General features: G+C 34.2%; 4 protein-coding genes and 1 long non-coding RNA gene across 11 annotated transcripts; 3 read left to right on the forward strand and 2 right to left on the reverse strand.

Annotated features, from left to right (window-relative positions):
• The first annotated feature begins 400 nt into the window (after positions 1-400).
• Positions 401-5,015, forward strand: LOC103501358 (mitogen-activated protein kinase 9). 6 transcript variants are annotated; one of them, XM_008464955.3, is made up of 13 exons: positions 401-632; positions 718-876; positions 1,561-1,969; positions 2,058-2,185; positions 2,298-2,357; positions 2,455-2,604; positions 2,814-2,969; positions 3,041-3,178; positions 3,298-3,374; positions 3,505-3,606; positions 3,718-3,774; positions 3,853-3,940; positions 4,557-5,015. In XM_008464955.3, the coding sequence occupies exons 2-13, from the start codon at positions 856-858 to the stop codon at positions 4,626-4,628; spliced, it is 1,458 nt and encodes a 485-aa protein (XP_008463177.1). In that variant the 5' UTR covers positions 401-632; positions 718-855; the 3' UTR covers positions 4,629-5,015. The 6 variants fall into 6 exon arrangements, 5 of the variants coding, with proteins under 5 accessions (XP_008463177.1, XP_008463242.1, XP_008463306.1 ...); XM_008465020.3 differs by having other exon boundaries at positions 442-632; positions 728-876; XM_008465084.3 differs by having other exon boundaries at positions 443-632; positions 718-1,074.
• Positions 5,016-7,387: 2,372 nt separating this feature from the next.
• On the reverse strand, positions 7,388-9,221 carry LOC107992208 (uncharacterized). The gene is made up of 2 exons (XR_001764737.2): positions 9,072-9,221; positions 7,388-7,818 (listed from the first exon to the last, which is right to left on the reverse strand). It is a non-coding gene; the product is annotated as an uncharacterized LOC107992208 (long non-coding RNA).
• Positions 7,717-10,157, forward strand: LOC103501280 (laccase-1). Its single transcript, XM_008464849.3, has 5 exons — positions 7,717-7,844; positions 8,040-8,191; positions 8,320-8,564; positions 8,805-8,933; positions 9,034-10,157. The coding sequence occupies exons 1-5, from the start codon at positions 7,719-7,721 to the stop codon at positions 10,155-10,157; spliced, it is 1,776 nt and encodes a 591-aa protein (XP_008463071.3). The 5' UTR covers positions 7,717-7,718.
• Positions 10,158-12,722: 2,565 nt separating this feature from the next.
• LOC103501202 (beta-glucosidase 44-like) lies at positions 12,723-16,117 on the forward strand. Its single transcript, XM_008464751.3, has 11 exons — positions 12,723-13,212; positions 13,315-13,373; positions 13,940-14,015; positions 14,107-14,178; positions 14,277-14,364; positions 14,464-14,716; positions 14,797-14,912; positions 15,007-15,224; positions 15,341-15,372; positions 15,461-15,563; positions 15,641-16,117. Exons 1-11 carry the CDS (start codon positions 12,984-12,986, stop codon positions 15,916-15,918), a joined length of 1,524 nt encoding a protein of 507 aa, XP_008462973.2. The 5' UTR covers positions 12,723-12,983; the 3' UTR covers positions 15,919-16,117.
• A 166-nt stretch (positions 16,118-16,283) lies between these two features.
• Positions 16,284-21,295, reverse strand: LOC103501128 (exonuclease 1). 2 transcript variants are annotated; one of them, XM_051080209.1, is made up of 12 exons: positions 20,834-21,295; positions 20,722-20,758; positions 20,452-20,563; positions 20,285-20,363; positions 19,651-19,695; positions 19,329-19,478; positions 19,085-19,199; positions 18,867-18,967; positions 18,047-18,144; positions 17,869-17,961; positions 17,233-17,444; positions 16,284-16,931 (listed from the first exon to the last, which is right to left on the reverse strand). In XM_051080209.1, exons 1-12 carry the CDS (start codon positions 20,909-20,911, stop codon positions 16,384-16,386), a joined length of 1,668 nt encoding a protein of 555 aa, XP_050936166.1. In that variant the 5' UTR covers positions 20,912-21,295; the 3' UTR covers positions 16,284-16,383. The 2 variants fall into 2 exon arrangements, with proteins under 2 accessions (XP_050936166.1, XP_008462871.1); XM_008464649.3 differs by having other exon boundaries at positions 20,452-20,626; positions 20,834-21,294.
• Between the last annotated feature and the right edge of the window lie 385 nt (positions 21,296-21,680).

Below are 21,680 nucleotides of genomic sequence, written 5' to 3' on the forward strand. Positions count from 1 at the left end.
CTATTTTTTCGTACAACTTATAAAGTTAAATATATATTTTTTTTTTCTTTAATGCAAAAGTTAGTATTGTAATGTGGAATTAGTGAAAGCCTATGGAGATTTTTGTATTGTTATTTTTTAATATCACTTTTTCCCTTTCATACCCATAATCAATTTATTTAATGTCAACCAAACGAGTTACTTTTTCTTTTAGGTAGTTTAGTAGAAAAATTAAAAAATCTCTGATTTTTGTTTTTTGAGTTGTTATATGTTGTAATTTACAATGATTGAGGTTTTGATGTTAAGATTTAACATTGGTAAAATTTCATGACTAAATTATTAAATGTTTAAAGAGATATAATGTGAATTAAAGTTAAAGAACTAAACCGGGGAGCATAATTTTGTTTTCATAACCTTCGCTCGAAATATAGTACCTAACTTGTGAAAAATGGTACATGAAAGATAAAATTTTTATGAACTTAAAACTAAGTTTTGATATATTTTCGTGATAGCTTTGTTTCAAATTTGAAAGCATAAAATTGGTATGTCAAGTTAAAACTATTAGATCATTGCAATAGGAAAAGGAAATGTTGGAAAATGGGGGGTTGAAGGTTGAAGGTTGAAGGTTGAAGGGTGTTCCAATGCCAGATTTGGTAACAATTTTGTTTATTATAATTTCTAACATGGCATTTGATTAAAGAAAATGTTAAATTAATTGGAGATCTTTATTTAATTTAGTTGACGCCAGATTTAGTTTAGGCCAGAGTTTGTGGCGCTGATGATTGGCCACCGAGAAAATCTCCAAAGATGAAGAAGGGAAAATGGTGGAATTCAATGGCAGAGAGCTGAATCAGAACCGATGAATGCTGGTTTTATATGGTGAGACAATTTCTTGTGGTAGATCTTCTCTTTGGTTTTACTATCAATACATTTTCTCTTAATTTCTCATTTAAACAATTGATTCGGCCCCTCCGACCATTCCAACTCCTAATATAGTAGCCATTATCGGTCGGTCTGAGGCCCTGAATCTCAGTTTTGATACATATTGTAACCCAATTGACGTTAATCTGCTCTACCATGGATCGCCTCAATAAGGTTCTCGGTAGCTTCTTCCCCATCTTTCCTGCATCACCTAAGATTGATGTCCGTCTCTTTCATTATGTGTATTCTTATTTCTACTTGAATTGGGATTTTTAGTTGTGTTAATCAAATAATTTATTTGGCCTAGTTTCTCTGCTTTCATGCATCCAATCCAATGTATGGTCAATTGAGTTCGTTTCCTGTTTCCCATTTTTGTTTACATTATTTTTTACCTTTGAAAATATGTTTAATTCTAGACTGTGGGTATTGGGTATTTTTATGGATTGAAGGTTTCTCTTGGCTCATTTAGCTTATTTGATTGGCTATGAGTTCCGACTAACTTGAATACTACAAAAAGGCACACGCACACTCGCAGATGCTTTTTCCGTGGAATAAATCTATACTTGAACAAATAATCAGTTCGAGGTCCATTTTATGCCTTTTGCTGTAGAAAAATAGGATGTCATTCTTTGTTTTTCACTGCTGCTGATTGTTCTGCAGGGTGATAAGCAATCAGAATTTTTCACAGAGTATGGAGAAGCAAGCCGATACCAAATTCAAGAAGTTATTGGGAAAGGAAGCTACGGAATTGTTGGTTCTGCCGTTGACACCCAGACTGGTGAAAGAGTTGCCATCAAGAAAATTAATGATGTGTTTGAGCATGTATCTGATGCCATACGCATCCTCAGAGAAATTAAGCTTCTCCGGATGCTTCATCATCCAAATATTGTAGAGATAAAGCATATTATGCTTCCTCCCTCACAACGAGAATTCAAAGATATATATCTTGTTTTTGAGTTGATGAAGTCTGATCTTCACCATGTAATTAAGACAAATAATGATCTTTCTCCCCGGCAGCATAAATTTTTCCTGTACCAGCTTCTTAGTGGCCTAAAATATATTCATACTGGTTGGTTCTTTTACTGATTCAATCATTGACTTTTTTGCCTCAAATTATTCTTAACCATGCTGTTGGTTTCATTGGATATGCTATGCAGCAAATGTCCTTCATCGAGATTTGAAGCCAAAAAACATACTTGCTAATGCGGACTGCAGACTCAAGATATGTGATTTTGGACTTGCTCGTGTATCTTTTAGTGATGCACCATCTACTATTTTCTGGACAGTAAGGTTTTTTTCTTTTGTTCCTTTCTTGGGTTATGGAAATCATGACACTCATCAACTCAATGTCAAGTCTCATTTTTTCCCTCTTGGGTTTATTCTCAACTTTTGCGAAGGATTATGTTGCAACTCGATGGTATCGTGCTCCTGAACTATGTGGATCATTTTTCTCGAGAGTAAGCCACTTTACGTCTTCAAGAAATCACGTTTAATTAGAAGTCATATGCTTACATGATATATCAAATTTTGGCAAATTTTACTTTATTTTCTCAGTATACCCCTGCTATAGATATATGGAGTATCGGATGCATATTTGCAGAAATGCTGACAGGGAGACCTTTGTTTCCTGGAAAAAATGTGGTTCACCAATTAGATCTAATCACCGATCTGTTTGGCTCTCCGGAACCTGAGGCCATAGCAAAGGTTGGTTTATTCATTAATTTATAATATGAGTTTATGAATTTCGCAAGTTTTGTTTTATTCAATTGTGTCCTTGAGTTCTAAGTAGTTTCAAAGCATTGAAATGTCGTTTTTGATTCACGCATTACAGTTGTATTAGATTCTTCGTTCAAATTTACTTGCCACTAAAACTTTGTCTTCTGCACCTTTTTGTATTTTAAATCTCTTCCAAGATTCGTAATGAGAAGGCGAGAAGGTATCTCGGAAACATGCGTAAAAAACAACCAGTTCCATTCTCACGAAAGTTTCCTAATGTTGACCCAATGGCACTTTGTTTACTGGAACGTCTCCTAGCATTTGATCCCAAATGTCGTCTAACAGCTGCAGAGGTGAGTCAAATCTACCAACTTGTTTTATTAACCTAATAACATGCCTTTATAATATATTCATTCAATTTCAGGCCCTTGCTGATCCTTACTTCAACGGCATGGCGAAACCAGAACTTGAACCTTCTATTCAACCAATTTCAAAACTTGAGTTTGAGTTTGAAAGGAGGAAGTTATCCAAAGATGATGTTAGAGAGTTGATTTATGCAGAGGTAATATAACGTAGCAACTCGAATCTTGCTGTCCAAGTTTTGGAGATGAAGGTTCCCTTCCAAAATTATGGTTAAACTTAATGAAAGAATATAATATATTTAATGTATGAAGTCTACAGATTTTAGAGTATCATCCCCAGTTGCGTCAGGGTTGTCTACGTGGTGGAGATCATCCAACTACCTTCATGTATCCAAGGTAGAGACTTTGCTTCGTAATCAAATATTAACATCATTTACAGTTAGTTCCAAAAGCAAAAAAAAACAAAAAAAAAAAAAAACATTTATAGAGAGGGAATAATCCATTACTTCCTCTTGCTTATGCCCAGTGGGGTCGATCGATTTAAGCTTCAGTTTGCACATCTGGAAGAGCACCACGGTAAAGGTGAAAGAAGAAGTCCACTTCAAAGGCAGAACATTTCTTTACCTCGGTAATAATTTGAATTGAAGCTTGAAATGAAACATGTCTTGGAATTAAAGCTGTTTTATCTATGAGGGCAAGTTATCAAAGTCCTCAAAATTTATGATTGTCATATTTTCAGGGAGCGGGTTAGTCCCACCGAGCAGAACAACACTGAGAATAACATCGATTCCGAAAGGTAGTTTTTCACTTCTTTTGCCATGGCTTCTAAAAACATTTCTGGAAATATTAACTCAATCCACCAAATGATCACCAGAGGGAAAGATAATTGTGCTCATCTCTTGAAAAGTGCAAGTATCAGTGCATCGAGATGTGTTGGAGTAATACCAAAGGAGAAGTCTGAGGTAACTATTAGTTTCCTTGTTTCCTCGTTCGTCTTTTGAATGTCTCTTTTACATCTGAACATGTACACTTCTAAGCCTTTTTTAGCATATTGAACCTTTTGTTTTGGATGAAAATGATAAACTCTTAGCTGCCAATATTATTTCCTTTTTGGTTATGTGATCATATGGACTATCAATGATAAGAGTGACACACACACATATATAATAACTCACTAAGTATCAATATCATCAGCCCGGTGGTAATCTATCTACTAGCCCCCTCCAGACTCAGGTTTAAGTCATACTCGTTAGAACTTTAAGTCATTTAACCATTGGGATAAAATGGTGTAATATAGGGTTGAGAAATTGACTAGTCTAGATTTGTTATGTTAGTTTGTTTTGTAAAAGGAAAAACCATGCAGATTTTCTAATCTCCATAAGCTCCACAATAGTTTTAACTAATCAAAACTTACAGATCAAACTCTTGTTACAATCCTGATTTTGAATACTTCATAAACCAAGCTTATCAAGTTTGACTCAAATATCTCTAAAACAATAGAAGTGAAAATAAAAAGAAAGAAAGTAAGATGTGGGCACAAATTGTCTCAAGTTTCTACGACTTTACGTATCGTCACAGGTGGAAGAAACTGAAGTGAAAAATGAAGCAGTGGATGGCTTGTCTAAAAAGATTGCTGTCCTTCAAACTTAAAGTTGATATATTTAGCTACTGAAGACAGGAGGCAGAAGGTTTTGATCTGACCACATTTTTCCTGGAAAACAGATGGTTGATTGGACGAATTTCACTTGTCCCTCATCTTTAATAAATATAGAGCAGACATACCCTCCTCTTGTATATAATCTCTTATATTTTTGTAAAGCTAACCTTGTAGTTTGTGCATACCACACATTTACACAAATAAAGGTATATTTGCACCGTAGTATTGTGTGGTAAAAATTTCATAACAAAGCATATGATTATAAGTTGTCTCTGGTTTTGTATCCTTAGAGTAACTACTGTTGTTTCAACTCAACAGAGTAAATCGTGTAAAATTATATGTTCAATCCAATTAGAACTACTTTTTGATTAGTTTGGCAAGATCTTATTTTTCTTTTTTACTTGCCCTTCAACTAAACTATAACTATTCAACTTTGCAACATTTGATTCTCATCATGACAGGTGGCAATTAAGAGTTTGTTTGAAGTTGTCATTTTCAAAAGGTCAAAATTAGCCATTTGCTCAAGAGTTTCCTTTTTGAAAAACATCTCTCAATTGTTGCAACAAACATCTTCCAGACAACTCTATAGACTAAACAACCCTGCTTATTGTTCCAAGCAGTCCTCTATATGTACTTTTGACCATGACTAAAATTTAAAAACACTCCCGAACATAGTTGAAAGAAAGAATGATAAATCAAAACCAAAATCAATTGCATAATACACATGTCTGGTTTATAGATGCATTCGTTTAGAACACTTGGAATCAGAAATTGCCAAGAAGTTTCTAACCAAAATATCAAAATCAATCACTATAGAAAAAAAATGCTCCCATATAATCTAGTCATAGTAACAAAAGGAACAAGTAAATCAACCAAAAACATACTAGTTGTTTAAGATTACTTCACGTATGTCTGGGAGTTATTTTGAAATTATTAAATCACGCTAAAACGTCTTCGGTAACTCAAAACTAATTTAATATTTAATTTTAGTACTCCCACGGAAACCTCATTTAGAAATTAAAGCCATCGCCTTTTTACGACTATTCATGAAAGTGAAGGCTCAATAGAAAAATATAAGCTTTTGGAAGCATTTTCAAGTTCAACTAATTATAATAGGATAAAACCACTTGAGAATATGATACTAAAATTTATTATCTCAATCTTCTTTTTCAGCCAATCACTGAAAGGTCTTCGAGAAAAATCATCTAAGAGTTGTTGATTTCACTTACCCACCTAATCTTGGAAGATTCAATTGTTTTTGGTGATCCAATTTAATAATAACCTTTTGAATTCTGCATATTATGATTTCCTAACATAATGTTAATCTTGAGATTAAGGATGTAAAAAAAAAAAAAAAGTTGTATCATTGGATCACTTTTTAGGAATAATAATTAAGTGTAAATATTAACAAAAAATTATTTGTGACAAACTTTATTACTAATAGATCAGCGATATGGGTCTTCACTAATATACTTCGAGTGTTAGATCTAAATTTTGTTATATATGCAAATTCTTTTGCCTTGTGTTAAATAATCTAATACTTTGAGTTTGATTGTTATATTTGCAATTCTACTTAAAAAAATTCAATGGCATGAAAAATTTGATCAATCCAATCAAATTCATACAATTTAGGTTGGTTTGAATTCAAACAAAAGAAACTTTCATTAATTGAGTTGGTTCATCAGTTACGTATATAACTCAAACCAAACCTGTAAGATTATATATACATATATCCTCCAACTAACTCCTAAAAATAAAATTTAAGTAACGTAATAATAAAAAGTTCATAATATAAATTGAAATCGAATAGTTAGTTTTAATTTAATATAGAAAAATAAAGACATTAAAACACATAACTTCTTTTTCTAGAAATAAATTAAATAAACGGCCGTCTAACCTAAACTAAACCAACCCAAATATTTTGGAGTTAGATGTAATAGAATTAAGTTAATAAGTAAGGGCTTTTGATTTGATATTAATATGATAATTTTGGACATTTTGAATTAGACTTTCTAATTAGGAAGTATACAAATAATTAATATTAACAATGTGTCAACATTGTAGACTACATGCAGGGCCAATGGCACAAAAATTCAACTGGAGTAGATACAATAAGAGGGTCTAATGCTACATAAAGTTTTTGTTTACATATAATTGGACTTTTGCAATTTTCTAATATTCATGAGGAAAAAAACATCAACCAATGATTTTTTTAGTTCTTTTTAAAAAGACTATACGTAAGCGTTTGCATGGATATTGACAATTCTCTAAAGACAACAGAATTTTACTGTATTTCATTGTCAAAAATGCTCATTTGATATTAAATCTTAAATCGGTGACGGATATAGTTTAGAGTTCGGAAGGCTCAAACTCCTCCTTAACTTTGTTCTCCTCGTATAATATGTATAGATAAAACCAACTCGATAAATTGGCTTTTCAGCTCCCACTAGACATGGTTCAAGCATCACCTTTTACATTTTTTTCTATTAAAATTTCTGCATCGGCAACTACGGATACGTATATGAATAACTATAATTTTGTTTACGAAAAGTATTTCATTCCCAATGGGTTGCCACCTACGGTAACATCCATTTCTCTAAAAGAATTATTTCTCTCTCTCAAAGTGAATTGAAGCTACTCATTATTTCTTAGATAACCCTAACGTCAATACTTCAAGAAAGAAGATAAACTCAAACCAACCCACTACAATTTTGGGCCTTGATTCTTTCACACCAACAATCGAATTCTCTGCTTGAAATGACAAAAGGGAATCAATAATATTTCATCAGTGGTTGTATAATGTGTGTATATACAGCAGCCAAACACCTAATCTGCTTAGCATTAGTTTAAAAAACGACCAATTGACATTAACCACATACTGATATCAGCAATTAACCCCACTTACGCACCAACCCCCACAACAAAGCACCACTCACCACAATATCAAAAGGATTCACAGACTGTGCCAATGACTGCAGAATGTGAGTTCGAAGAGAGCAAAAAACTATAAAAAGAGTGCAACTACTTCTTGTAGAATATATATAAATTGTTAGCTAACTTGTTTTGAAGAGTTAAAATTTTTTATGACAATGAAGAGCCTCAGCCAGCAGTGTCGGATGATGTTGCTTGTCATATTCATAAGCATCCTCCTTGCTGGTTTTGTGCCATTCAGCTTTGCTTCTCCTGTCATTCGACGATTTCAGTTTAATGTAAGCTTAAACAAGAAAGTTTCTTTTTTCTTTTTTTGATAAAAGCAACAAGAAAAAAAAAAGAAATAATACGAGCCTGGAAAACCTATTTGGTTGCATATTTTCAGCTATATATTTTATTCTTAACATATATGGATGTTTCTGTGTGATTATTGTCATTTATAACTGAAAAATATCGTTTTTTTTCCAATAAAGGTGGAGTGGAAGAAGGTGACAAGATTGTGCCATACAAAGCAACTTCTAACTGTGAATGGACAGTATCCAGGGCCAACCATTGCAGTTCATGAAGGTGATACAGTCGAAATCAAGGTCAATAATTGCATAAATGAAAACACAACTATTCATTGGTAAGTTTCTAACATGTTATAGCTAGTAAAATATAATCTCTAGTATTTAACACGAGCATTTTTTTGAAAATAGTAAGTAAAACAAAACGTAACCCCATAAGATCTCTAACAAATTTGATGATCTGCAGGCATGGGGTCAAGCAATTAAGAACAGGATGGGCAGATGGTCCGGCTTACATAACACAGTGTCCTATAAGATCAGGAGAATCATACACATACAAATTCTCAGTGATTGACCAAAGAGGGACACTGTGGTGGCACGCACATTACTCATGGCAACGTGCTTCTGTGCATGGTGCCTTCATCATTTACCCTCGCATGCCTTACCCATTCTCCACTTTTCCAATTGAAGCTGGGATTCCTCTTATTTTTGGTAAGTCCCTAGTTCATCCCAAGTGAGTTTATGATGACTTTTGAAAGGGTAAAATGTCACTTTTAATGTATAAGAACACTTTCGAATTTTTGATTGTGTATTGGTTGGATATAATCAAAAGTGATTTTGAAAATTTTTAAATAACTTTCATTCTTTATGATATAATCAAAAGATGTAACTTTTCACATGCAAATTTATGATTTGTGATGAACAGTTATTTTAACATGACCCCACATGCAGGTGAATGGTGGAATGGGGATGTGGAAGAAGTTGAAAATGAGATGCTAAAATCTGGAGGTGGACCTAACAATTCTGATGCCTATACCATTAATGGCTTGCCGGGACCTCTTTATCCTTGCTCTAGCAGAGGTAAGTACTACACACTCCACTTTCTAAACTTTCATTTTGTTATATCAAAATCAAACACACAGGAAATATAATTTTCAATCACCACAATGTTCAATGCCAGATACATTCATTTCAACAGTAGAAAGGGGGAAAACTTACCTGCTGAGAGTAATTAATGGAGCACTCAACGATGAACTTTTCTTTGCCATAGCCAACCATACATTGACAGTGGTGGAGATTGATGCTGCATACACAAAACCCTTCAATACCACAGCCATTATGATAGCTCCCGGCCAAACCACCACTCTTCTACTCAATACAGATCAAATTCAAATTCCAGACCACTCCTCTGGAATCCTCTTCCCAATGGCAATCACACCCTATGTAACTTCAAGTTTCCCCTTCAACAACTCCACCTCCATTGGCTTCTTAAGATACAAGAGCAGGAAAATGAATAAACTTAAACGAAAAACAAAATTCCCATCTAATCAAATACCTGAAAACCTCCCCGATATGAAGGATACAGCCTTTGCCACTGCATTTTCCAACAAACTCCGTAGCCTTAATTCTCCCCTGTACCCTTGTAATGTTCCTAAAACAGTTCACAAAAGAGTGTTCGTTACCATAAGCCTCAATCTCCAGAACTGCCCATCTAGGAAATCCTGCAAGGGTTTGAACGGAAAGAGATTTTTCGCTTCTATGAACAATCAATCCTTCATTCGACCGGATTCGTCCATATTGGAATCCCATTATAGAAAAATCGCTACCAATTCGTACTCCACTGATTTTCCAGAAAAACCCATCACGGTTTTTGATTATACTGGCGTAAACCCATTAACCAAAAACATGAACACAGAATTTGGGACAAAGCTTTTGGCGGTTCCATATGGAACAAATCTGGAAATCGTGTTTCAGGGCACGAATTTTCTTAGTGTGGAGAATCATCCGATCCATGTTCATGGGCACAATTTCTTCGTTGTAGGCAGGGGATTTGGGAATTTCAACGCGGGTAGGGATCCGGCGAAGTACAATCTGGTTGATCCACCGGAAAGAAACACGGTGGCGGTGCCGAGGGGAGGGTGGGCAGCGATCAGAATTAAGGCGGATAATCCTGGAGTTTGGTTTATACATTGTCATCTTGAAGAACATACTTCATGGGGACTTGCAATGGGTCTCATAGTACGAAATGGAGCAGGGGATTCTAAATCTCTGCTTCCTCCTCCGGATGATCTTCCTCTCTGCTGATGGCCGAAAGGGATATTTTTTTATAAACAAATGAAAACAAACGCTATGGTTGCACCGACGAATAGTATCGTTTTGTATCATATCATAGCTTTTTATCATAGCTTTAATTCAAGGGTTATGTCTGTAAACGATTGACAAAAGCTATAGAAAAATGAAAATGATGATTAATCTCATTTAGTAAACTTGGTGGTCATGTCTATGTGGTCTTAAAATGAAAATCACTATAAACATAACCACGATCATTTGGTGATATTTTTCTTATACTAAAACTAACATTATAAGAAGGTTTTTTCTTCCCGAAGCAAAAAAAAATTGACAAACTATTTACGGTCTATAAAACAAAACTACTTCTAACACAAAATTCATTACATTCGATTTTTCTACGAGATATAAATATTTGGTCAAATATTCTATCTTTAACAATTTCTCCTTTAAGAATTATACCAAGTCTATTAAATAAATAAATGAGTATTTAATGACATTTCAAATAATAAATAAAAGAATTTTGTAAATGTTTACAAAATAAATACGGGTGTTTGCAAAAATAACAAAAAAAAAAATTATAATAATAGAGTTCATGTCACTACATTTTCTAAATTACAAAAACAACAAAATTTAAAAGTTGATAATCATCTAATAGTCCTCTAATATATCTAATTATTTATCAGATTTGTAATATACAAAAAAAAAGTTTTGTACGTTGTTTTTTCCAAATTTTTTGGTCATTTAATACAAATTTTCAAATAAATAAGTATTTTGTAAATAATTTTAATAATTTTGTTGTTTACGATAGTTTTTCTTTAAGTATATAAATACGAAAATTAGACCTTTGAAAGTACTTGGCTTGAAATCGAACAAATTACTAATTACCAAATCAAAATTATATTTCAAATTTAAATTTTTATCATTTTTAAAATAAGTACAAAAAAAGAAGAAGAAGAAAAGAGGAGGAAGGAGGAAGGAGAGTACTAAAGAAAGAGGCAAAGGGACAGAGGGAATAAATATTCTTTCAAAAGTATTCAAAAGACATGTTTAAAATTTGGATAAGCAAATGGTGCATCCTATAAACTACAAAATTTAAATTCAAACTTTCAAAATCTATCGATGATAGATTTATTTATTAGCAATAACTATGAAGTGAGAAATTGAATCTCTGACTTTTAAAGACAAAGAACATATCAATATCATTGAGACAAGCTTTCTTAGATAGAGAAAAAAATGGCAGGATCGGGTTGACCCGAGCCAAAGGAGAGGAGACCATAGCATTATCGACTTTGAAGTTTGGCCCTTTCCTCTTGTTTACTATTATTGTTAAGAAAAATCCCGCGTGCCTCTTTTGGCCCACTCCTCCCTTTCACCCAACCTTTTCTCTTTCAATTTCAACCCATTTCCTTAGATCTCTCTTTTTCAAAGTTTTGTGTTTGTATTTTTCCTCTATTTCTTCACTTTCCTTTTCATCTTCTTCTTTTCCTTTTACAAAATATTTGCGTATCTATAAAAGAGATTGTTCTTGCTAATTGTCTCTCTTAAGGTCCTTTTTCATTCTGAGTAAGTCGTTGAAGCTAACCTACATGAAAGTACTTGTACTTGATGTAATTTCAAATCGAATAAACTATGATGTCTATTAGTATATGGAATATTTAATTTAAATAAACACAAAACGAATTACTTCTCTCGTTTCTACCTTAAGATTGTCAATAATGGAAATGTGCAAGATTCTTCTTCCTACACTTGCTTTGAGTGATGTGAAATGTTAGATATGTCAAAATGGATATGACTCGCAAGATTGCAAAATATTATTGTTAAGCCAAACTCTGATCATTTTCCATTTGGTGAAACCCCACAAACTCCGTTGGTCGACTCCTAACCTAAGAGTTCAACTTTCCTTTTACACTTGTTAACCCCTTTGCATTACCTTATTTCCCTTAGGACTTGAATTCGATTATAGACATTGATCAAGCAACCCTATAACATAAATAACGTTCAATTATAAATTTAGATTCTAACCTCACACCTCTTACAATAATTTTTAAATCGTACTAATCTATAACTTTAATTTTCTTTTCATTTTTTAATTGCTATTTTTCTCTCATTGCCTGTTAATTTATTAAAATACCATTTCATTATAGGTTGTGGAGTTTACAAACCAAAAAAAAAAAAAAAAAAAAATCAAAACAAAACAAAACAAAACATTCATCATAACCTATAAACTTTATAAAGTAAAGCAAAATTACGAGCAATTCTAAAAATTCCAACACACTAATCTTCCAGATCAATTATATAATATATACATAAAACAAAAGTAAGGACAAAAATCATTACACACAAAAAAAAAAAATATCAAATGGAAAGATATGTCGAGAAAAGATGCCTTAAATCATTATTTCTTCTGGACCCCATTTTTGTATGGACACCCAACCCTTCTCTTCAACCTTTCATTTTTTCTTATTTATTAAAATTTATCAAATTATAAGAAATGTAATTATGAAAACTAAATTTTAATTGTTGAAATTATAAAATTGAATTAGACCAATTTTATAATTTAACTAAAAATCAATAAGCACTAATTTAGAACTTAATTACAGTAATGCGAAATGTCATAACTTAGTTGATCAAACCTTATGGATAATTTGTATGATTTGATGAAATATTTGTATGAAAGTATAAAAGAGAAAATGGACAAAGTAATTGGAGAGTTAAAAGAGAATGATATTTTAATGGTTAATTCTATCTATAAAAATGGAGAGTAAGTGAGTCATGCTTTGAGTAGCTCTCTATCACCTTCATTGCAAGTTTCCCCAACTGCCATTGAGTGTGGTTTTGAGGATGCGAGTTGCTTTGTTAATAGCGGTGGTACTCTGCATGCTGTGTGCGGCCACCGCCGGCGCCGCAGTGCAGCCGGAGACCGTCCATTTCGACACCGGCGGGCTTAGCCGAGACAGCTTTCCGAAGGGATTCATCTTTGGAACGGCGACGTCGGCGTATCAGGTGGAGGGAATGGCGGATAAGGAAGGGCGTGGCCCCAGCATTTGGGATGTTTTCATCAAAAAGCCTGGTAGAATCATCCATGGATTTGATTTTTCATACTTTGAGCTGATTTTGTTTTAGTTTTTAGCTGTTTAATTAATTTGGGAATGTGGTTTTGTTTTGAGAACAGGAATTGTAGCAAACAATGGTACTGGAGAGATCTCGGTGGATCAGTATCATAGATATCCGGTAAATCAAATGGTTATCAAATGGAGCTTCCAACTCTAGATAAATTCTTTCATGAGTGTATTTAATAATGTTAGTTGCCATTATAGGCCTTCATACTTTCAATTTCTATAACTGGTAAGTTTGAGGAACCAAATTTGAACCCTTGTAGAAGTTTAAGGACCTAAATTTTATAATTGGAAGTTTGAGCAGCTATTGCAACTAACACTGCAAAAATGTTTAATAGATTTCTAAACTCTACGAAGTTGTTTAATAGATTCTTAAAAATTTGTAAATATGTATCTACCAGGCACCAAAAAATTAACAATTTATGTCGGTTTGTTAACTATTTAGTTTTTTTTTTTTTTTTTAATATTATGTCTGTTTACTCTTGATCTTTTATAATGCTTTGTTTCTTAACCAAAATTCAATGACAAAAAGCAAGTTTTTGGAAACTTTTTTTTTTTTAGTTTTGAAAATTTTGGTGGCTAAACTTATAGTTTATAAGTTGACAAATTTGGGATTTCTTCATAAAAAATTGAACCTAAATGTATTATCTATGAGATCTTGATGGCTTTTTAATGTAACAGCAAGACATTGACATCATGGCCAAGCTAAATTTTGATGCATACCGCTTCTCAATTTCATGGTCCAGAATCTTCCCAAGTAATTGATTGAAGCACTGCCATTATAATGTTAAGATATGAAGTTTTTACTTTTTACTTTTTCATTAATTTTCAAGTGTTGTTAATGTTAGATGGAAGACGGAAAGTGAATTGGAAGGGAGTTGCATACTACAATAAGTTGATTAACTATTTACTTAAAAGAGGTGAGAACAAGCAGAAGATTTATCAAACATTATTAAGTTTTCACCTTCTGATTGACCAAACATTGTAATAACACTCGATTTGATTCATTGTTTTGTAGGCATAACTCCTTATGCTAATTTGTATCACTATGATCTTCCTCAAGCCTTGGAAGAAGAATATAAAGGCCTATTGAGTGACAGAGTAGTGTAAGAATTTTACTTTTCTGCAGTAGTTTGGTTATTAGTAATGGTATAGATGGTTTGAATTGGAGTTTGAATGTTAAATGTGGTTTTGGTTTTTTGTAGGAAGGATTTTGCAGATTATGCAGAATTTTGCTTCAAAACGTTTGGGGATAGAGTTAAGAATTGGATGACGTTTAACGAACCAAGAGTTGTGGCAGCTCTAGGATATGATAATGGTTTTTTTGCTCCTGGGAGGTGTTCTAAAGCATACGGAAATTGCAGGGCTGGAAATTCGGGGACCGAACCTTATATTGTTGCCCATCATTTGATTCTTTCTCATGCAGCTGCTGTTCAAAGATATCGTCAGAAGTATCAAGTTAGTTTAGACAATTTTACACATACATAAGACATGAAAAAGACTATTTAGGATTCATCATTGGGATTTTGCTGATTTAGGAAAAACAAAAGGGAAGAATTGGTATTCTTTTGGATTTCGTTTGGTACGAACCTCTTACTCGTTCAAAGGCTGACAACTATGCTGCTCAAAGAGCAAGAGATTTCCACGTTGGATGGTAAAAGTTCAACACCATTGATGCTTATCCATTTTCATGTCCATTTCTTTCATACTAAAATGTTCGTTCTCGTGAATGTATCGGATTTGCTTAGGTTTCTTCATCCTATTGTATATGGTGAGTATCCCAGAACGGTTCAAGAAATCGTGGGTAATAGGCTGCCTAAGTTCACAAAGGAGGAAGTCAAAATGGTGAAAGGCTCGATAGACTTCGTTGGGATAAACCAATACACGACTTACTACATGTATGATCCACATCAACGAAAAGCTAAAGTGCCTGGCTACCAACAAGACTGGAATGCAGGATTTGCCTGTGAGCTAGCTATCTCTCACATGTTCCTTTTAAGAAATTGGAATGAAAATGTTTCAACTTTTATTTGTCCTTTTAAGCTTCTTCTTCTGACCCAAGCTTGACAATTAACTATGCAGATGAGAAGCATGGAGTTCCTATTGGCCCAAGGGTAATTTCACTTCTTCGTGTTCTTGGTTATATTAGCGAATAAGAGTTGTATGATTTATCCTGAAATTTATGATTACAATCATTTGCAGGCTCATTCTTATTGGCTATACAATGTCCCATGGGGAATGTACAAAGCATTAATGTATGTGAAAAAGTACTATGGAAACCCAACTGTCATTCTATCAGAAAATGGTAATCAACAATCTATTCAGATCAAAGAAATAGTAGTCAATATTTGAGTTAGCTTTAAAAGGAAATTGGATTTGCAGGCATGGATGACCCAGGTAATGTCACTCTTCCAAAGGGACTACATGATACTACTAGAATCAACTTCTACAAAGGCTATCTGACACAACTCAAGAAGGCAGTTGATGATGGAGCTAACGTTGTTGGATATTTTGCTTGGTCCTTGCTGGACAACTTCGAATGGAGGTTGGGGTACACGTCAAGATTTGGCATTGTCTATGTAGATTATAGTAATCTTAAGAGGTATCCAAAGATGTCTGCATATTGGTTCAAGCAACTACTTGAAAGGAAGAAGAAATGAGGAGCTTCAGTCTCCACTTTTCTTAGTTTCTACAACGAGTTTGGCCCCTAGAAAGCTTTAGTTCTTCAGGAGTTGTATTATTGTATCCATCTATCTTATTGCCATTGTAATCTTCTGGTAAAAATGGACAAGTTCCAATCTGAGGTGATGTCTAAGTTTGTCATCTTAAGGAATAAAACTAGTTAACTTTCTAAAAGAATATCAATTCTAACAATCCAAACAAACTATGTATCTAGTTGTAATATCAAGATAATTTCAACAGCTTCCCTGGCCTTCCCCATTCAGATGATTTGGATCAAAACAGCAGGCAACAAAACAAGAGACTGCCTTCTTATCATCAATAGCATTAAATTTTGAAACGGCTATTTAAGAAGATTGCGACGGTCAATCCATTCAGAAAAATTACACTCAAGTGGATTAATGCAAAAACACAAGATTTCCCTAGTAGAAATTCTGAATGGATTGTCAAGACAGAAATTTACATGATAATACTTTAGAGAAGAAGTTCAATATACTATTCTTTGGAATCCCTGAACTACTTTTTACCTTGTTCTCCTTGCCTACAACTCTTTTTCTACCTATAACACTGCTTGCCTTTGCGGTTATGCTTTTTTGGGATTCTGGTGGCAGTTCTAACAGCACCGAATCCTCTTCTTGGGTTACCCCTGATATATGCTCAGTAGCGTTGTCCTTTTGGCCAGTGAGAGCTTCATTTAGTTTTCTTTTATTAGAAGATTTTGATATTAAGTTATCTGAAGTGGCGCACGATAATAAGGCACATTCATCCTCACTTACGACTGAAACTTCTTCATCAACCCTTTGCGCTAGATCCAAGGGCAATTCATCAACTTTCCTTCTCTTGAATGGATTGTTATCCGGAGTCTTTATTGATTTGTAGCCAAGAACAGGTTTGTCTTCATTTGTTCTTGGAACACTCGACGGTGTAATTAGCTTCTCAAGTGCAAATTCTTCTTTAGAATTCTTATAGCCTGCTACAGGTTTAATTCTCTTATCTGTCATAAAATGATAAAGATGATTATTTATTGAACTTTCTCAATATAATTAATTTCACAATTCGATATATCATAAAATTAACTATGATTAAGTATTTGTTTTGGTTAAGAATATATTTTGAAAATTACATTTAAAGTTCTTCTTTGGCCAACTCATGTCTGTGTTTCTATTTTTTTTGCTTTTATCAGTAATCAAGAATTAAAATTATAAAACTTATAAAAGTATCATATTATTGAAATTGAAAGAAAACTTAAGCTTGAACCTGGAATAAGTATCTTCGAGTTGTACCAGAAGACTAACCTGGGATATGTCTTTCTCTGTCCTTACCAACGACCATAAAACAGCTCTCCTTCCCAGATACCTCAGCTTTCTCCGTCCTTGGAAGTGTTTCGTTATTCTTTATTATAAGGTCTTGGCTACATTCTTCACTCGAGAAATAGCTAAAGGCCTCCATAGTTACGGGATTTAACCTTCCTTCGGCTATTGAAACAGCTATTGAAGGAGGCATATCTCTATTTCCCCAATAATTGGTTAAAGAAAAATAATAACAAAAAAAAAGAAACAGTTCCTGACTAGTTACTAAAGAAAGCAAATATTTTACACCCTCAAACAAAATCCACTAAGAACTTGTCGTTAACTCATCCTCCGTCCAAGGTTCCTTGATAATTATCACAGTACCAATAACCAAAATAGCTTCAATGAAGAATTGTATTGATGTGCAAGGGCATTGATCAAATCCAAGGCACAAAGCCAGACATGATAATATCAGATAAACGAATACAGAATCGTTAGACGAAGGTTGGCCCTTTAATTTCAGGAGTCTCTTACTCTACTTCTAATGCCTATACTGACACGTACTCGTGTGGGAATAAAGATGACAGCTTCCAAGAAAATATGAACTCAAGCAGATAAAAATGGTTATTGGATAAAGGATACGGTCCCAAAAAATCAATTTCTTCATCTAGGGCCTGCAGAAGCTCTAAGGGAAGCGGCTTCATGGGTATGAGCTTCCTCGTTTCAGCATCATAACTGCATGGAACTAAAACAAGTCATTGGATGAATACATTATGGAATTAATGGTTAATGCTAAATCACATTTTCGTTGAACACACACATTTGTGCATGCTGAAAGACTGCCATAGCTTGTCTGAAAAGTTTGAAGTAATCTTCAGGCATTTTCTCCTTTTTCTGAAGCTTCAAAGCAGAAAGAGCCTGAAAGAGATGCCAATTAAAACCATCTTTAGATGATTGCTCTCAAACGCTGTTTCTGAAGTCAAATCCTGAGATGGCTTAAAATTAAATAGTCACACAAGTGGTGTTTAAGTTGAACGAATTATATATAACGTTATGTCGATTGAACTATGAACCAAGAGCAAGGTTGCTGAAGTGTAAGAGAGTATCCAGTTATCAAATTTTGAAAGCTTGAGCTCTTGAATAGGAGAAATTTACTGCAGCTGAAGGCCAGAATCTATTGCTGAGAATGTAAAGAAACCCGTGAGATGAATCTTACTGCTCAATGGTAACCATGCACTTGCTGTCACGTAAAAGAATATTTCCTAGTCCATAGAAAAAGGAAGATATGACTTGGCACTCGTTGGATGGTTTTAGGCACAAACATCTCAAATATCCCTTTTTCATTTTTCCAAAGGGATGTAGATTTTTATTATTTTCAGTCTTTTTTTTTTTTTTTTTTTTTTTTTGCGGATAAAAGAATGTAGAAAACTTCTTGAACGCCTCTATAGGTGCTCCTCTAGACACACTGAACTCCAAGGAGTAACTGTTAGCCATACTGCAGTAGTTCGAGCAAGGGTGGCTCACGATAGTACACACTATAAACACCGCTTCTTAAATTGCCTATCAATTTAATCTTGAGTAAAACAGATAATTATCAACCACTAAAATTTTTGGATGCAAGAGAAAACAGAGGTGCTTACATGTTCCAGATTCCGATGCTTGGAGACCAGAGCGTAAGCCCTTGCGATGCCGATTCCAGGAACAGAAGGAAGAAAGTCACAGCCAGCTAAGACACACATGCCTGTAGAAAACAGAAACAGAAGTCAGTTTGCTACGGTGCAAGTAATTTTGAGTGCAATGAGAATTGTTCACATTTCAATTGCAAGGATATATGGGGGCGGGGGGACTAGGAGTTCACCTGTCAGCAATTCCTTGTCAAAATCTCTGAAGGAAGGTGTACAGCTAGCAGAGTTAAAAATCTTATCCAGCATCATCTCTTCACCATTGCCATATCGGTCCATCTTAAAGATTGTCTGCAAAGCAATCCCAATTAACATAAAGAAAGGCTTGACACTTTCATGCAACAAATAGTTCAAACAAAGGCAGCATGAGAGCACTGGACCTCCATTTGCATCAAATCAAAGCAGTGTGCAAGTTCTTACAGCTTTACAACCATATGCAATCATGTCACTATCCTCTGTGATCACAGCCGCAATTCCACCGTTTTGTGTTCCGAGGCTGGAAAGATATGCCAACTGTGCATCAGCCTCATAAGGGGCTACGACGAATTCGATGTTGTGTTCTCTAAGAAGCTAGAATGATTAACAACTGAAACAGTTAACGTAGGAGAAAAGTAGAAACACTCGGTAGATGCAGTGTGATCACAACTAGCATACCAAAGTTCAGATATTGGTCGAGAAACTCTTTTTTAAAAAATGGTAAATGTGAATACAATGTGTTCATATTATGTGAATAAGCACTTGCCTTTATGAGTTGATTTGCTATGGATGGAGTAATGTTCACTGCTCGCTACCAAAAAAAGACAACGTGAAATTAGACATGAACACAAACTACAATGAAAAGCATCTAAAATTCACATTAGATTACTTATGAATGAATAAAAGGATGTATTTTGCAGGTTGAGAGGTAGTGGGGTTTGCTTAAACTTTTATTTTTTTCATATTACATTACTTGTACCTCCACTAATTTCATGAAACAACTTGTTCAATCCTACACACTAGGATGTCAAGACAAGTTATAGAACATTAAATGTTAGATAGGTAGCCACATCACCATGGATATAACTCATTCTCTATAATTCCTTCGTTAACTAGGCTCTTGTTAACTACTAATAAATTTAAACTTCGATAGCCAAGTGGCTTCATATTTTTTTTTAATGAGAACCTAAATACACTAGTAACAAAATACTCTACTCATTTATAGCAATATACTTTTGTCACTGATGGAGTGAGTGAGTTTGAGCTGAGCTTATTAGTGAATAAATTATACTTCAAATTTAAAACGTTTAGCTCCCACGTCTGAAAGATACTCCCAAGTTTGAAAGCTGAATGTAAAGAGTATAACCGTAAAAGTATAGCATCTATAGAATGTCAAAAACCTGGAAAAGCTCAGAGGCAGCATTAATATTCCCTTCTTTCAGCTTCTCCATTGCTAATTCCCTGTTTTTCTCTTTTTTTCTGGGAAAGCCACATACACCCATGTTTTACAACACGCCGAACTACAAAATTTCAAAAGAGAATAATACTATGAACAGTGAGCACATACCTGTGCCTCTCTTGCTGAGTGACTGCCTTGCACGGAAGATTCCCGCCGTCGAAAACAACAACTGGGACTATCTTATAGTGACGAAGCAGATTGATTCTATGCATACAGTAGTCTATATATCGCCATTTCTTATCACTATTAGAATTAAGACAAATCTCCATACTACAAGAATAAGCTGTTATAAAAGCAGTGTTAATAAATGGATAGCAACCCCTCCTCCCAACATCGCAAAAAGAACACATTGCAGTAATGAAGAAGCTGAAACGTTACCTCCTCTGTGGAGCCAACTATACGCGTCGATGCCCACCTGCAAAAAAGTTCGATTCGAGAATCAACGAACCAAATAAACTAAACAACCAAATAGAAACACGGGATACTTTACACGTTCGCCGGCGTATTTCTTGATGTGAATGGGCTCAATGTAGGGCTTCATGAACCTGAGGAGGTCTTTTATCCCCATTTGACTAAAACACCGATGATTTTCAAAGTGAAGTTCGAGGGTTTTGAGGTTTTGACTTTCTTTTCCCTTCTTTTGAACCTCAAACGTTGTCGCACTGATGAAAAAGCTCAAGACATGGATAATGGCGGGAGGGATAGCAAATGTGGAAGCAGAGACAGGGTTACGGCAAGCATACAAGAGCAAATGCAATTAATGCAATGGCCACAAAAATTAAGAAAAAGGGAAATCGTTGTTGGGTCTTTTGTAATATTGTGATCGGAGTAAGGACAGCACGGTCAAATGGCTTGAAATACTTTTACCGCGAAACGTGTTTTAAATCGCCGGAAGCGCGCTCGGTGCTTCGTCCGCGCGCTTCCGATTTTTGCTTTTGTTTTTTTTACATCGTTCCCTAATTTATTGGATAAAACATACAAACTTAACCCTAAATTTGGTGAACTGTGTCGATGATAACATCATTAAACTAAAAGTATTTTTAAACTCTTAAAAATAAATTCAAAAACATTCCCCACCTTAATATATATATATATACACGAATTTTTAAAAATAATAAAATATTAAAATTATTTATAATATATATTATATAGCATAATCTTTTTTTCTTCTCGAGGATATTGTTAATTCTAAATAAAAATAAAAACAATATCAAGTGATCCATAGAATCTTTTCAAGTCAAAGTTGATGGACTAAATTATCTCTCGTTACAATTTTTTTTGTCGAATATAATAAATTAGACTAAATAATATAAAGCACGCTTTGGGTTTAGTATTTA

This window comes from Cucumis melo, chromosome 12 (assembly GCF_025177605.1).
Source record: "Cucumis melo cultivar AY chromosome 12, USDA_Cmelo_AY_1.0, whole genome shotgun sequence".
NCBI lineage: Eukaryota > Viridiplantae > Streptophyta > Magnoliopsida > Cucurbitales > Cucurbitaceae > Cucumis > Cucumis melo.